This window comes from Oenanthe melanoleuca, chromosome 18 (assembly GCF_029582105.1).
Source record: "Oenanthe melanoleuca isolate GR-GAL-2019-014 chromosome 18, OMel1.0, whole genome shotgun sequence".
NCBI lineage: Eukaryota > Metazoa > Chordata > Aves > Passeriformes > Muscicapidae > Oenanthe > Oenanthe melanoleuca.
Window position 1 is genome coordinate 135,404 of NC_079351.1, and position 12,348 is coordinate 147,751.

At 43.8% G+C, this 12,348-nt stretch overlaps 1 protein-coding gene across 2 annotated transcripts; it reads right to left on the reverse strand.

Annotated features, from left to right (window-relative positions):
* Nucleotides 1-2,651: 2,651 nt before the first annotated feature.
* Nucleotides 2,652-12,193, reverse strand: GPS1 (G protein pathway suppressor 1). 2 transcript variants are annotated; one of them, XM_056505943.1, is made up of 14 exons: nt 12,081-12,193; nt 9,526-9,618; nt 9,008-9,189; nt 8,070-8,234; nt 7,765-7,900; nt 7,532-7,609; nt 7,166-7,226; nt 6,713-6,798; nt 6,148-6,242; nt 4,958-5,063; nt 4,544-4,624; nt 4,278-4,415; nt 3,926-4,060; nt 2,652-3,198 (listed from the first exon to the last, which is right to left on the reverse strand). In XM_056505943.1, the coding sequence occupies exons 1-14, from the start codon at nt 12,111-12,113 to the stop codon at nt 3,124-3,126; spliced, it is 1,464 nt and encodes a 487-aa protein (XP_056361918.1). In that variant the 5' UTR covers nt 12,114-12,193; the 3' UTR covers nt 2,652-3,123. The 2 variants fall into 2 exon arrangements, with proteins under 2 accessions (XP_056361918.1, XP_056361919.1); XM_056505944.1 differs by lacking the exon at nt 12,081-12,193 and adding an exon at nt 11,349-11,496.
* Between the last annotated feature and the right edge of the window lie 155 nt (nt 12,194-12,348).

Consider the following 12,348-nt stretch of genomic DNA (forward strand, 5'->3'; position numbering starts at 1 on the left):
GAGTAATGAAGATGGCAGAAGACTCTCAAATAGTTAAATTAAGTTGGCTGAGACTTTAAAAGAAAAGCAAATCAGTGCTTGACAAGCATTTTCTACCAATACACGCGACAGGTCTTCATCAGCTTAAAGTTTCCTCTTTTTTTTTTTTTTTTTTTTTCCTGAAAGTTTATATTACATTGCATCTTGCATGTATCAGAAATAGTACCTTATTCAGCGCCAGTTTTGGAAGCTATCCAGAGGATGGAGCAATGCTGAGCCCATTGCTGCAGAGTCCTAGGACAGGTATACAGATCATACCCACGTAGCTCTGGGGCAAACACTAAGCTCTGTTCTTTTCTCCCTCACCCACTGACCTTTCAGCCAAAAGCAGCTCCCAGATGATGCTACACCAGCCATGGTCCTCTAGCAGACCCCTCCTGCAAAACTTGGCAACACAGACCACTGTGCTTGGACAAGTTCTGGGCAGATAATTACCAACCTACTCTAACACAAATCCCACAATGAAAGCTTATACATTACCACTAAGAGTGATTGTGCTAATTAAAACTGCCTTTGCCAAAAGAACAAGGTTCTTTCCAACTATTTTTATCCCTAGCAAGGTCATGTAAAGAAATCAGGATTTACACTGCATGAGGAACCTGTCATGGCCCACCACTGGCATTTCCTTAACAAAAAGGTGCTGCACAAATTCATTAAATCCATATGAATGAGCCCCTCTGATCATATCTTAGACATACCAACATGCCACACATTCCACAAAGCTTCATCCACTGAATGACCTTGGTGGTTACAAGGAATTACTGAAAATTCTATGTATTTTCACTATTTCCCTAGAACACTATGTATTTTCACTGTTTCCTAGAACAATATCCATACTGTGTTGCATTTTGTGGGGTTTGGGACAGGCAGGCAGTTAGGACTGAGGCAGGTGTTGGACAATGTCCAGAAGAAATGTGCCTCGACAGCCCTGATTCCCATCTACAAGATCCTAAAGCAACAGCAGCTTCTTTCACAGGCTAAAGGAGAGAGTGACATGGCAGGAACTCTGCACAAAGCACCCACGAGGCCAATGCCATAAGAGAGGGCTGGGTCACTCCCAGAGAGGCTACACACACTTCTGTGTGGGGGGACAAAAACGCTACAGAACAGCCCCGGGCCACAGGCAGGGCTGGAAACTGCTATTGCCACCTTGTGGGCCCCTTGGGGCTGCTGAGAGATGTGTGATGCTGCTGGTGTCTGCAACAACAGAGACTCCAGTCAGCTCAAGAAATCACTGACCACTGAGGAGCCCTGCAGAAGAAATCCTCCAGCAAGTGACAGAAATCAGTCAATAAAATCCTGAAAGTGGAAGCACAGACTGCAGCACCACTGCACTTAACTAGGACACAAAATCATCTTCTAAAGAGCTGAGTGTAAGATCTTTTCCTAATAAATAGCATCACTGGCCCATTTGGGGAAGAAAGAAAGAGTGCTTGAGTAGCATTTTAGGACTGAGAAGCTTTCCTTCAGCATGAACAGAAAGCGTAACAGTACTTTCCCAGCATTTCTTATAATTTACAACAATTTACCCAAGGACTCAACTTGCTTTTCTCACTAAACTGAGTATCAGTGATGCTCAACACTAACTTCTTCCCTCAAAAATGGGAGAATTTTTCCATGCCAAATGTAACCAATGACCTCACAGAAACCATTGCTTCCTTTTTCAGCACCTAAGCCATAAAAAGCATGGAAAGCCAGGAGAGCCCACTGTTGCTATAGGATTCTGCTGTTTAAATGTTTGTTCGAACTGCACTTTTTTCACAGTTCATCCAAGCTACATCTCCAACCAGATCAGAAAGAAAAACACAATAATCTGCAAAACATCATGAAGCTTAGCAAAAAAATCAATGGTTTGAGATCAAAATGCCTAAAACCCAACTTTAACACAAAACTCCAAATACTCAGAAGCTTTTTAATCCTGCCGTTTAATGCACTAGATATAACGACTTATTTAAAAAAAAAAAAAAAAAAAAAAAGCATAAACACATTAAAAGTAATATCTGTAGTCACTTGCCAGAGCAGTCAGGGCTGGATCAAAATTCTCAGCTTGCCTTATGAATTAGATGAATACAAGGCTGCAGTGACTTCAGGAAACACAGTGCATGTCTCCTTTCATGAACACAGGAAGAACACACACACACAGGGCTGCCACCTTTAACCCCTTTATAAAAGGACAAGCAGAATAAATGCACCTGGAGAGTGGGCACCTAGACTGACTCTTTTCAGCGCTTCCACAACACTTGAGTGGTGGTTTATGGCATTTATCCATTCTACCCAAAACAATTGCTGCACATGTTGGGAAACCATCACACACTATGGCAGTAAGACTGGGCAAGCAGCAATATTTGCATGAAGTAGAGATTTACTGGTATGATAACACTGGACCCCAAAGCCAGGTAACATACAAGAGAGAAACATATCAGGAAACAGTTCTTTGAAAATAGAGACCAGAGAGAGAGAGAGAACCTGGCTGCAGGTAAACATAAAACCCTAAAAATAAAGGCCTGTGACTGAATGCATGGAAGCAATGCCATGTTTTCTTGCACGGGTGAAAATTCTCCAAGAGTTTCTCAAAGTAAATCTCCTCTCCCATCAGAACTCTAGCGCCATAATTGAGAGCAACGCACTTGGTAAGTTTATTTGGAAAACAGAAAGATCAGCATTGCTCAAAATCAAGGCAATACTTTCAGGCCAGCAAAATTAATCTTATATCATGCCTGTCCATTCAACTAACTATTTTTGCAGCTTTGAAACAAGAAAACTAACAGCAGCTGAAAAACTCTCAACTCAGCATCTGTATGATTAACTTGATAGCTCTTTATGGAGTGGTGGAAGGAGAGTGAAGGTTTTCTACCAAAACTGAAATGATGACCCATTTGCAGGTATGCTGTTTTTAAATAGAATGTCTTTTCAAGGAGAACTGAAGTTACTGGAATATTCATATTATCCACCACAAACCCTGACTCTCCCAATCTGAGCAAGGAGTGAGGGAGATAGGGACAGTATGTGAAGCTCAGCAGTTAGTGAGTGAGAGACTGGGTACAGTCCTGAGGGACCATTTCTTTTGGTAGTGCACGAAGCTTTTCACATGTTGGTGCTCATTCTGGATTGGCTGTTAGCTGGAGTGAGCTCCCCTTGGCTACCTTCCCTCGGAGGAGACTGCAACAAGACCAAAACACATACTAGTTAGTGATGTGCAAATATTCTGCAGCCTGCTTCCTGAGAGACAAAATGAAGTACAGGTGAAGCACAGCAGGATGACAGCAGGGGGAGAGCATACCCCCAGGTTCATTAATGATGGTTTTGTATTAACATCTTCTACAGTTCACAAAAACTTTTCCTTAAAAATCAAACTAGAACTTTTAAGCCACTCTTATTTACTATGTACAAGGTGCTGTTGACCCCAGAAATTTAATCCTATCTGGATTTAGTAATCACAGGGAATAATATACTATAGAAATTAACACATTCTGTGCAGATGGCCTATCCTCCCTAAAGGCATCTTTTTCAAACTGCAACCCAGAAGGAATACTCCTAACAATTAATGGATTTTTTACTTCCTCTGCTGAAAAAAGTACTTCAAACAATCCTTATTGAGAAGGGAAAAGATATGTCGGTCGAGGACTGGACCAAAAGAGTTATTCAGAAATAACCCAAGCATATGTACTTCAAAGGAGATTCTGAGCTGTACGAGCAGGTTAGTGTACTGGCTAGAAACATCTGTTCCTCATACATTTAGTATTTACTACTGGAAGAATTTGTCCAATCAGGAACATGATAGATTCATTCCCTTCCAAAATCTTCAATTCACCAACTTTCACAGTTTCAGTTTTAAGACAAATGAAAACCTGAGCAGTGCCTTTAAGTGTGTTTGGCAGGCCCACACCTTGACGTGGATCTGGTTGCGCAGGACGGCGGCGCGCAGGATCATGGCTTTGGCACGGCGCTGGAACTCTTTGCCCATCAGCAGAGACTTCTCAAAAGTTGTGCTGCGCTGATCTACATCTCGAGCATACAGGATCTGTAACCAATACAGAGAGCTGTACGTGCAGCTGTGCCAGGGTTCCACAGCAGGCAAACAGCTAAGGCATTATGGAGCCTGAGGTCACACACAGCTCACCCCTACTTAACACACCAGGCCCGAGAGATGACTGCACCTTCCAAGTGTCTCGGGAATGGAGGGTTTCTAAGATTAGCAAACCTGTTCAGTCTCTAATCCATGGGTGAAATGCACTCACCTTACTGTGAGAGTCTATTCTGGCATTGATCAGTCCCTCCAAAATCAGCTGAGTGAGTTCATCTTCCAGAGCAGCCACTGTGGTGTTAAAAGCAGTGGCCATCTTGCGCATGTCTGCTGACACATAGGGGCTGAAGTACTAAGAAGAAAAAAATACTCATTTTCCAAGGGCACTCTCCACCCTCTAAGAAATGAGGGGAAAAGCAATTGCAAAGAGATGGCCTATCTCCCTTGTTTATCCACCTCTGGGATGACACCAACAATTACCTGGATAAGGGCACGATTTCGAATCTGGGTATAAAGTGTCCTGACATGAGGTGCAAGGTACATATCTAGCAGCAGGTTGTCCTGTGCAAGACAATAAACCACATCAGAAGCTGAGAAGCAATCCAGAAAAATATATTATTCCTGTGTTCTGAAACATTTATGGGTATATACTTAAACCTTAAGAATATTACACTACAGCAAGACAATACAATAAAACAAGAATGCATAAAAGAATTAGGATTATGTTTAAAACGTTTATAATTTCTCTCCACTAATAAACTACTCCCAGTTTCCATGCACCACATCAGAAGAGCTGAACATTTAGTATCTACTTTTGACAATCACTCCTTCTCACAAAAGGCTAGGCAAAGAAAACTTTTAGGGTCTGCTCTGTGCTGCTCTCCTGCAACTCACCTTCATCTCATCCAACATCTTCAGGCATGAAGCATATTTAGATTCATAAAACTTGAAGATGATGTCACGAACCTGTGGCTCCAGCTCCAGAAACAATTTGAAGGAGCTATAGATACAAATGGCAGTGATCAGATGTGGGAACCTGCCATTTAAATACCCCATAACCCCATCACTCCAAGTCGCAAGGTTAAAAACCCTCACTATCATTCAAAGACTCCAAGACTTTATCCTCTAACAGACCAGACAGCACATTTCAGCAAGGCTGGGAGCCTGGAACAGAGATACAGCACAGCATCAGAGCTGTGATGAAGGAAGACAAAAGACTTTTGACAGATCAAGTAACAGAAGTGTTTGTCCACACAAAACAAAATCATGAATGTGAATAGGTCAAAATCAAGATACATCACCAGCAAACAAATGCCATGCTGTAGTCTGTGCTGCCAGTTCTGTGTCCCCTTTCAAAGCACAGCCTTCATTAAGTACAGCATGCCATAGACAAGCCAAGCATGAATATTTCTCAGAGAAACAACCTTTTGTGAGTGTGGTAAATCTTAGGGATTTATACTTTTACTCAGCACACTCCCAGCTCTCCATCAGATTTTTAAACCTTGGTATCTCACCCTATGTATCAGCCCATAAAAAAGGGTAACAACCCCTTTTCCACAGCAATTTAAGATTACTGCTTCTGTACATCTAGCTGACAGGAATTCAGTGTCATTGCAACTCAATCTATGACACACAAATATCCATTTTCTTCCAAAGACTGTAATTCTCTTAATCTTCTGTATGTCAGTTAGATTACACTCCAATGTGTACTAATTACTAAATGGTTCCGTACACCGAAACAAGGGGCAATGTGAAGGCAAATCATCCTAACTACTGTCTTTGACAGGGGGCTGTGTATCTCATATGAACTATTATGAACTATACGAACTAATGGAGACAGACAACTGGGCTATGCAGATGCTGGATTTAAGCTGGGTGGGAAACTTACACTAGGAAAATTCCAGCTGTGATTAACCACTCTGTTTTAGACAGTGAAACACCACTTAATGCTAAAGCCAAACTAAGGCTCAGTGATTCTTTCTCCCCTGTATGAGAAATACTCCTGTCAGAATCCACTCTTAACCAAAGTCCCACGCTCCAAAAGATGTCCAATACATACAAATATCACTCAGGGCACCACTCACCTACTAGAGATAACATTTCGTTGCAGTTCCTGACGGTCAAACGTAGCAAGGGCACAGAGCCCACCATACACAGCCACATTGCTGGGAGATAACAGCTACAGAGAGAGGGAGAGACAGAGCACGAGCTGTCACTAACTACCAAAACAGCACAAGGGTGGCATTGAGTCTTCTACCCCAGGCCTTTATTTTATGCAGTGACAAGATTAGCCCTTATCAAATGCAGTGGTAGCACTCAGCTTGCTCTCACCCAGGGGGTGGGGTGACAGGGCCAGAGTAGCAACACTGCTAAGAGAGCAGACACCAATTTCAGGAGGTTTTGGTTGACTGAGCAACACAGATTTATAAATCTCACAGATAATTCTTATGTGATCTAGAGTAGAACATTTAGAGAAGCCAAGAAGAGAGACTTAAAAAAACCCAAAAACCAACCAATCAGCTCAGTTCACAGCACCAAACTGTACAGGAATGCTGCAAGAGTAACTACAATAGCTGAATTTTACAATCCAGTAATTAGAAGAACTATATCCCCTCTAAGACCTGCACACAGCTCCCTCTTGGTCCTCACCTCAGGGAAATCACAGTGATCAAATGATGCCAACAAGAAGCACTTTGCTGCCTGTTTGTACTTCCGGGCAGCTAGCTCAGCCAAGCCTAGGAACCAGAAAAAGTTAGTCCTTTTTTTATGACAGTATACAAAATAGAAAAATCTGGGGAGTAGGAAAGGCCCCCACACGGTTGCTAGTGGCTTCACTACTGAAGTAAAACAAGATCTTCAGACTGTATCAAGCATCCTTTGAACTACATTGACTCACACAGGCATCCTCTCTGAAGAAACTCAGGGAGAAGAAAGAGATGGCAAAAATCAGCAGTTCTATCTTACCAGCTTCATTAAATTTTGCATGTCTGGTGTGGAAATACAAAGTCTGTCAAATATGAGAGAAAAAATAAACCCAAGAGCCCTACGCATAGCTAACAGCTAGAAAGACAGGCAAACCATACAGGAAACTGAAGGACTCACCTGCTGCACATTTCAGTTTGGTGAGAATTGCTTGTGTCTGGCTATCTCTTTCTCCTCTTTGCTAAAGCATAAAACAAAGCAGTAGTGAGCAAGCAGTATGAAAACTATTTTGCTTCCAACTGTCCCCGGGATATTTCACCCTAGTAATTAACTTGTCAATCTCAATAACAAAATAACTTAATCTTATTTGTCTTCGGAAATATGGCAAAACTGGGGACAGGAAGTACCCATTTTCACCACAAGTCAGATTTTGTACACACATATCATGAGAGAAGTCATAAAGGGAGAAAGAAAGAAATCACTTCACAAATTTTGGAAAAAGAAAACGAAGAGAAAATATATATAAGTTAAAGAACAGGAGCTTACTTCTGCAATTTCTGGTGTAGACTCAGCCTTGCTTACATAGCTCAGAACATGAGACCAATTCTGGAGGTAGACACTGACCTGCAGAGAGCCAGAAACAGTGTGGGGCAGGCATGGATAACTGGCACTCCTTAGATAAGCCACATCATTGCCGACACAAGAGCCAAGTGTGGGGGAGCAACTTCACAGCAAGCATCAGAAAGACACCAGGTATCTTCACCTGCAAATCCTCCTACCTTGATGACGTTGAGACACATGTTGATGACATGTTTAGCACTGGTGCAGTAATCACGGGCTCGTGAGTAACACTTGAGAGCATTGCTAAGGTCTCCACAGTCCAGGTAATGATCACCTAAATCATCATGGCCTCTCCTGGAGGATGGGAATTATAACGTCAATGAACTGTATGCTCAGAAAGGGACAATATCAGTTTGTTCTAAACAAGTAACTCAACACACTGACCTAAGGGCACATCCCATGTTAAGTGCATGGAAGAGCAAAATGCTCTTCCTTGCTCCAGGCAGAGCCTTTTGCATCTCACCTGATACTCTCCTTGATGGAGTTCCCTTTGTAATTTTTCAGATCTGTATCAAGTTTCTCCAGTTTAAGAAGAGCTTTTTTGCGTGTAGCTTCAACCCAAGCTGTGTCAAGAGGAGGGGGTTCAATTCCACTATCAGGGACAGCATCAGGTGTATTTTGCAGTTCTCTGAAAGGAAAGTATTTGAATGAGTCTATTAGGCTGAATACATTTCAAAACAGAGGTCTGCTAAGTGCCTGGCACTGTTACCCTAACAAACAGTACTGCATACACAAAATAGACCAGAGAGAAAATAAGGGTAGTGGGGAAAAAAGAAACATATTGCTAAAATCACCACTGTAAACAGTAACACAAGCATCACAGATTTTAACAAATACTTCACAAATTATCCTAATGATCATAGGATGTCACACATGCGGTAAAGACTCCCCATGCAAAACAGAGAATAAATCATGAAATAAGCATAGCAACAAAAATAATGCAAAGATGGGAAGTATGCATGGATAAGTGAGATACCAAAGGTTATCCTTAACAGCAAACTCATTTTTAGAGGCGGAGAAGAAAGGAAAGAACAAACCAAAACAAGGCAAAGAGTTAGACTAGGTTGTAACTAATGAAAACAAAAGTATCTAGAACACATCTTCATAATCTACCGCAGGAAAAACGTATGTGCATTACTATTTGAGGCAGTTGCAAGGACTAAACTCATCTCAATATCTACCTGCAGCTTTTTAGAGCACAAAAATTTCAGAACGAGACAATACCTTCTGTGCTCTATCTTTTAGAAAAGCACGCACACCCATCTTACCGCAATTAAATTCTAAGGGCAAAGACAATTTGTGTAAGGTACATGCAGGTATTATATGCAAAGTCCTCCACTGCAGCATATCACTCCTAACTCTGTCAGGAAAGCTCCCCAGGTCCCCACGGCCTCTTAGTACCTCGTGGCCTCAGACAGCTTTCTGTGGATTTCTTCATACACATCGACATTGAAAGTTCTCTGGACAAATGACAGAGCCATCTTGAGAGCTTCCACGCGCAGCTGTGGGCAGTGATCAGCGATGAACTGCAGCCGCTCGATGCGCATCAGCCCGCTGTAGCTGGATGCGTACTGCTCCAAATCCTGCCAACAAAACCCGCCCTCAGAAGGTGAAAATGGACACATGCAACCACGCTACTACACTGTGACCCGCACAGGTTTTCCTGCTGACTTCGCACCCTCAAGGAGGGTAGCATGACTCCAAAACCAGTAAGATTAGTTCATGTCTGCTTTCTTCAAACATTAATTATCTCCTCAGAAATACGCTCTACATTGCAATTTACCTTCTTAAAATTTCAGTTGTGATGCTTTTGGTTAAGACTAATCAGCTTTAAGATTTTTCAGAGGGGATTTTTTCAAAATTCTTAAAGGAAGCGACCACACGCAAGAAATGTTCCCACAGCCCTCAGCAGCACGTACCAGCGTGGGGTTCTCCACCACATAGTTGATATCAGGTGAATTTTGCTGATCTTCTTGTGGATCTACGTCAATCTGCATGGGCTCCACTGCACCCTGAAATAGCAAACCCAGGTCAAAAGTATCCTGTTACATTTGAACAGGAAATAACTATGAAATTCAATCTATTAAGGACTTGCTTAAATACGTGTTAGATTTTAAAAATGAAAAAGCACTCCTCAGTCTTTTAATATTATTAGGATTTTTCTCCAGCAACACCACCAGACAGTGTGATGCTTGGTCTAATGCAAGCAGCAGCATGGCTTAGCGTTTACATAGAGCAGTTTATTTGGGTTGGTAAATTATTGAGCAAAAAAGTGAAGGGGTCGATAAATCTGATTCTACAAAGTATCTGAGGTATGCATACGCATTCCATTTCTCTTCCTTGAGCAAGAGCTCAAGAAGTTCCAAAAGGCGAAACACACCAAAAAACTCACCACAACCTTTCAAAATTGCCTTAATACTTAGAAGCAATATTTTGGGGGTTGGGGGGGGAAAGAGGCGAAACCTGTTACACTTCTTAGAAGTATTAAAAACCATAAAGAACAGAATGCAGAATGACAGTTTCAGAGTTTCCAACAAACCATGGAATAATCTGTCTGCACCGCAGGGATCTGCCATTAGTCAAACTATCTTACTGTAGTTTTCAAGTAAAATTGCTCAGATAGAACCTCTTTTGGAGAAACAACAGACTTTTATTCTCCCACTATATCCTGCACTGATTTGAGCCATAGGTACTCACATCAACGCAGTGACTTCAGCACAGCTGCACTGCCACAGCCCCTGCATGTAGTCCAGGTAAGACCACCTTGCTATCCCATTCCACAAACTAACTCATCTGCTGGCACAAAATTCTTTGTCTCCTCCTAGTCAAAGTGTGCTGAACAGTCCTAAGAATTACCCATTTAAAGTGAGAAAAACTTAGCTGAAAATCTTCTTATAGAATGCTGATTTTGTGCACATATTTATATAAGCTTGATTTGGTATAAACTGCAAAAGTGGATCTCACATAAGAGAGACATGCCAAATACCCTGCCCCTGTACACATCTGATTATTTCCATATTTTTACTGATTTTACTGTCTGTTAAAAAAAATTAGATATCGAGGTGTTTTTTTGACTGAGTTGTTTGTTTGGTTGGGGTTTTTGTGAGAAGGAACAGGGCAGATCCAGATTTCCTATCTCTAAAAATTACAATCACCCACAGTCTGGGGGTTTTATTCTCTCACAAACTGGTACATATCAAATAATACATTTCAACACCGAAATCTCCCAAAATCTGAAGTAAAAGCAAGTGAAGCATAAAAACGTTTGTTTCCTAGTTTCATAATGAAGGAAAGGAAGGGAGGGAGGGAGGGAGGGAGGGAGGATGCAGAGGAAAGTCTGATTGCCTAGATCACCCCTCAGGCAACCTGTGCATAAAAACAATACTCCACCATATGCTGAGACCATTACTTTTTTCCACTTTTATCTACCTTTTATATTTTCTTATATCACAAACACTAAATGCTAAGGTTAGTTTGCTTAGGCTGTGCTTGCCTACCATAGTAAAAACTCAATTACAGACTCCTCAGAAAACAGCAGTACAAAAGTAACTATAATTCCAGCTGGTGAAACAACAAATTGTGTCTTGCTCCGCTGAGAGGCTGCACCCTGCATTTCCCAGTTAACTCCCAGACAAGGAAAAACACTAGTGGGCTGAAAGTCCCAGTAGGACAAGCAAACTCAAACATTTTCAAGCTCTTTATTTTGAAGGGAAGATGCAAGGTTGACTTAAAAACTACTCACAAAGTGAATACTATAACAACCACTCGTCAAGATTTCCTGAGCCCCACCGGGTACTCTGTTAGGGTACCTCAGCAGGCCGCACACAAGCAGATGAACTGCTGCCTGAGCTGAATCTCCTGCTGCCGGCAGACACAGCTAGGACCTGCTGCTGGAGGGAGTGAAGTACAGATCTCTCACTAATGAAAGAGCTGAGCTTTATGCTGAACTGCCCCTCATCCTCGCCTCACTTTCCCGAAGTCCCATGCCCTGACACAGAATTGTTACTACTAAATTTTGCAAAGGACAGCCTTCACAAGTACCTAGCGTCACCGACCCCCTCGGCGCGCCCGGGGCTCTCCCCTGCACTGCAGACTCTCAGTTCCCTGTCACTGGGCCATCTCCCCGTACCCTCCGCCACCACTCCAGCGCTGCCTACGGCACGCACAAGGCGGGAACCAAACAGGGGGCCACCGCCGCGGCGGGGGACGCCACGGGCGCCGGAGGATGCTCAGCTGAGCACTGCTCCTCGCGAATGGCAGCGGAAGCGACATAGACCTGATGGAAGGGCGAGCGGGGGCCCGGGGCCAGCCGAGAGCCGCTCCCTTCCCGTGGAGCCCAAGGAGAAGGCCGCACGGCGCCCCCGGAGGCCGCGGTTGAGCTGGGGTCCCAGACCCCGCGTGGGAGGGACGCGAACCGCGACGGAGCGCGGCGAGGCCCGACGGGCCGGGCCGAAGGGACGCAGCCGCCCCATACCTGCAGGTTAAAGACCTGGACTGGCAGCGGCATCCTCCCCTCACGCCGCCGCTTCCGGCCGCCCGCCCCTCCCGCCCCGCTTCCGCTTCCGTTTCCGGGCCGCGCGGCGCGGCCAGGCCGCGGCCGACAGGTGAAGCTCTTAAAGGGGCCGCGGCCCCGCTCGGCCCCGCGGCGGCGGCGGCGGCGGCGCGACGACCTCCGGGCGCTCCCTCCCGGGGCCGTCGCCACCTCCCAGAGTGCGGGGCCATGAGGTGGCCGCGCCCTGCGG

Bases quoted from the DNA above. Each gene is read 5' to 3' on its own strand.
- GPS1 (XM_056505943.1), bottom strand. From the start codon at position 12,113: ATGCCGCTGCCAGTCCAGGTCTTTAACCTGCAG. The intron at 7,901-8,069 runs GTGAGATGCAAA...CCCATCCTCCAG, and splicing joins TCCATCAAGGAGAGTATCAG to GAGAGGCCATGATGATTTAG. The intron at 5,064-6,147 runs GTGAGTGGTGCC...TTGTATCTATAG, and splicing joins CGAAATGTTATCTCTAGTAG to CTCCTTCAAATTGTTTCTGG.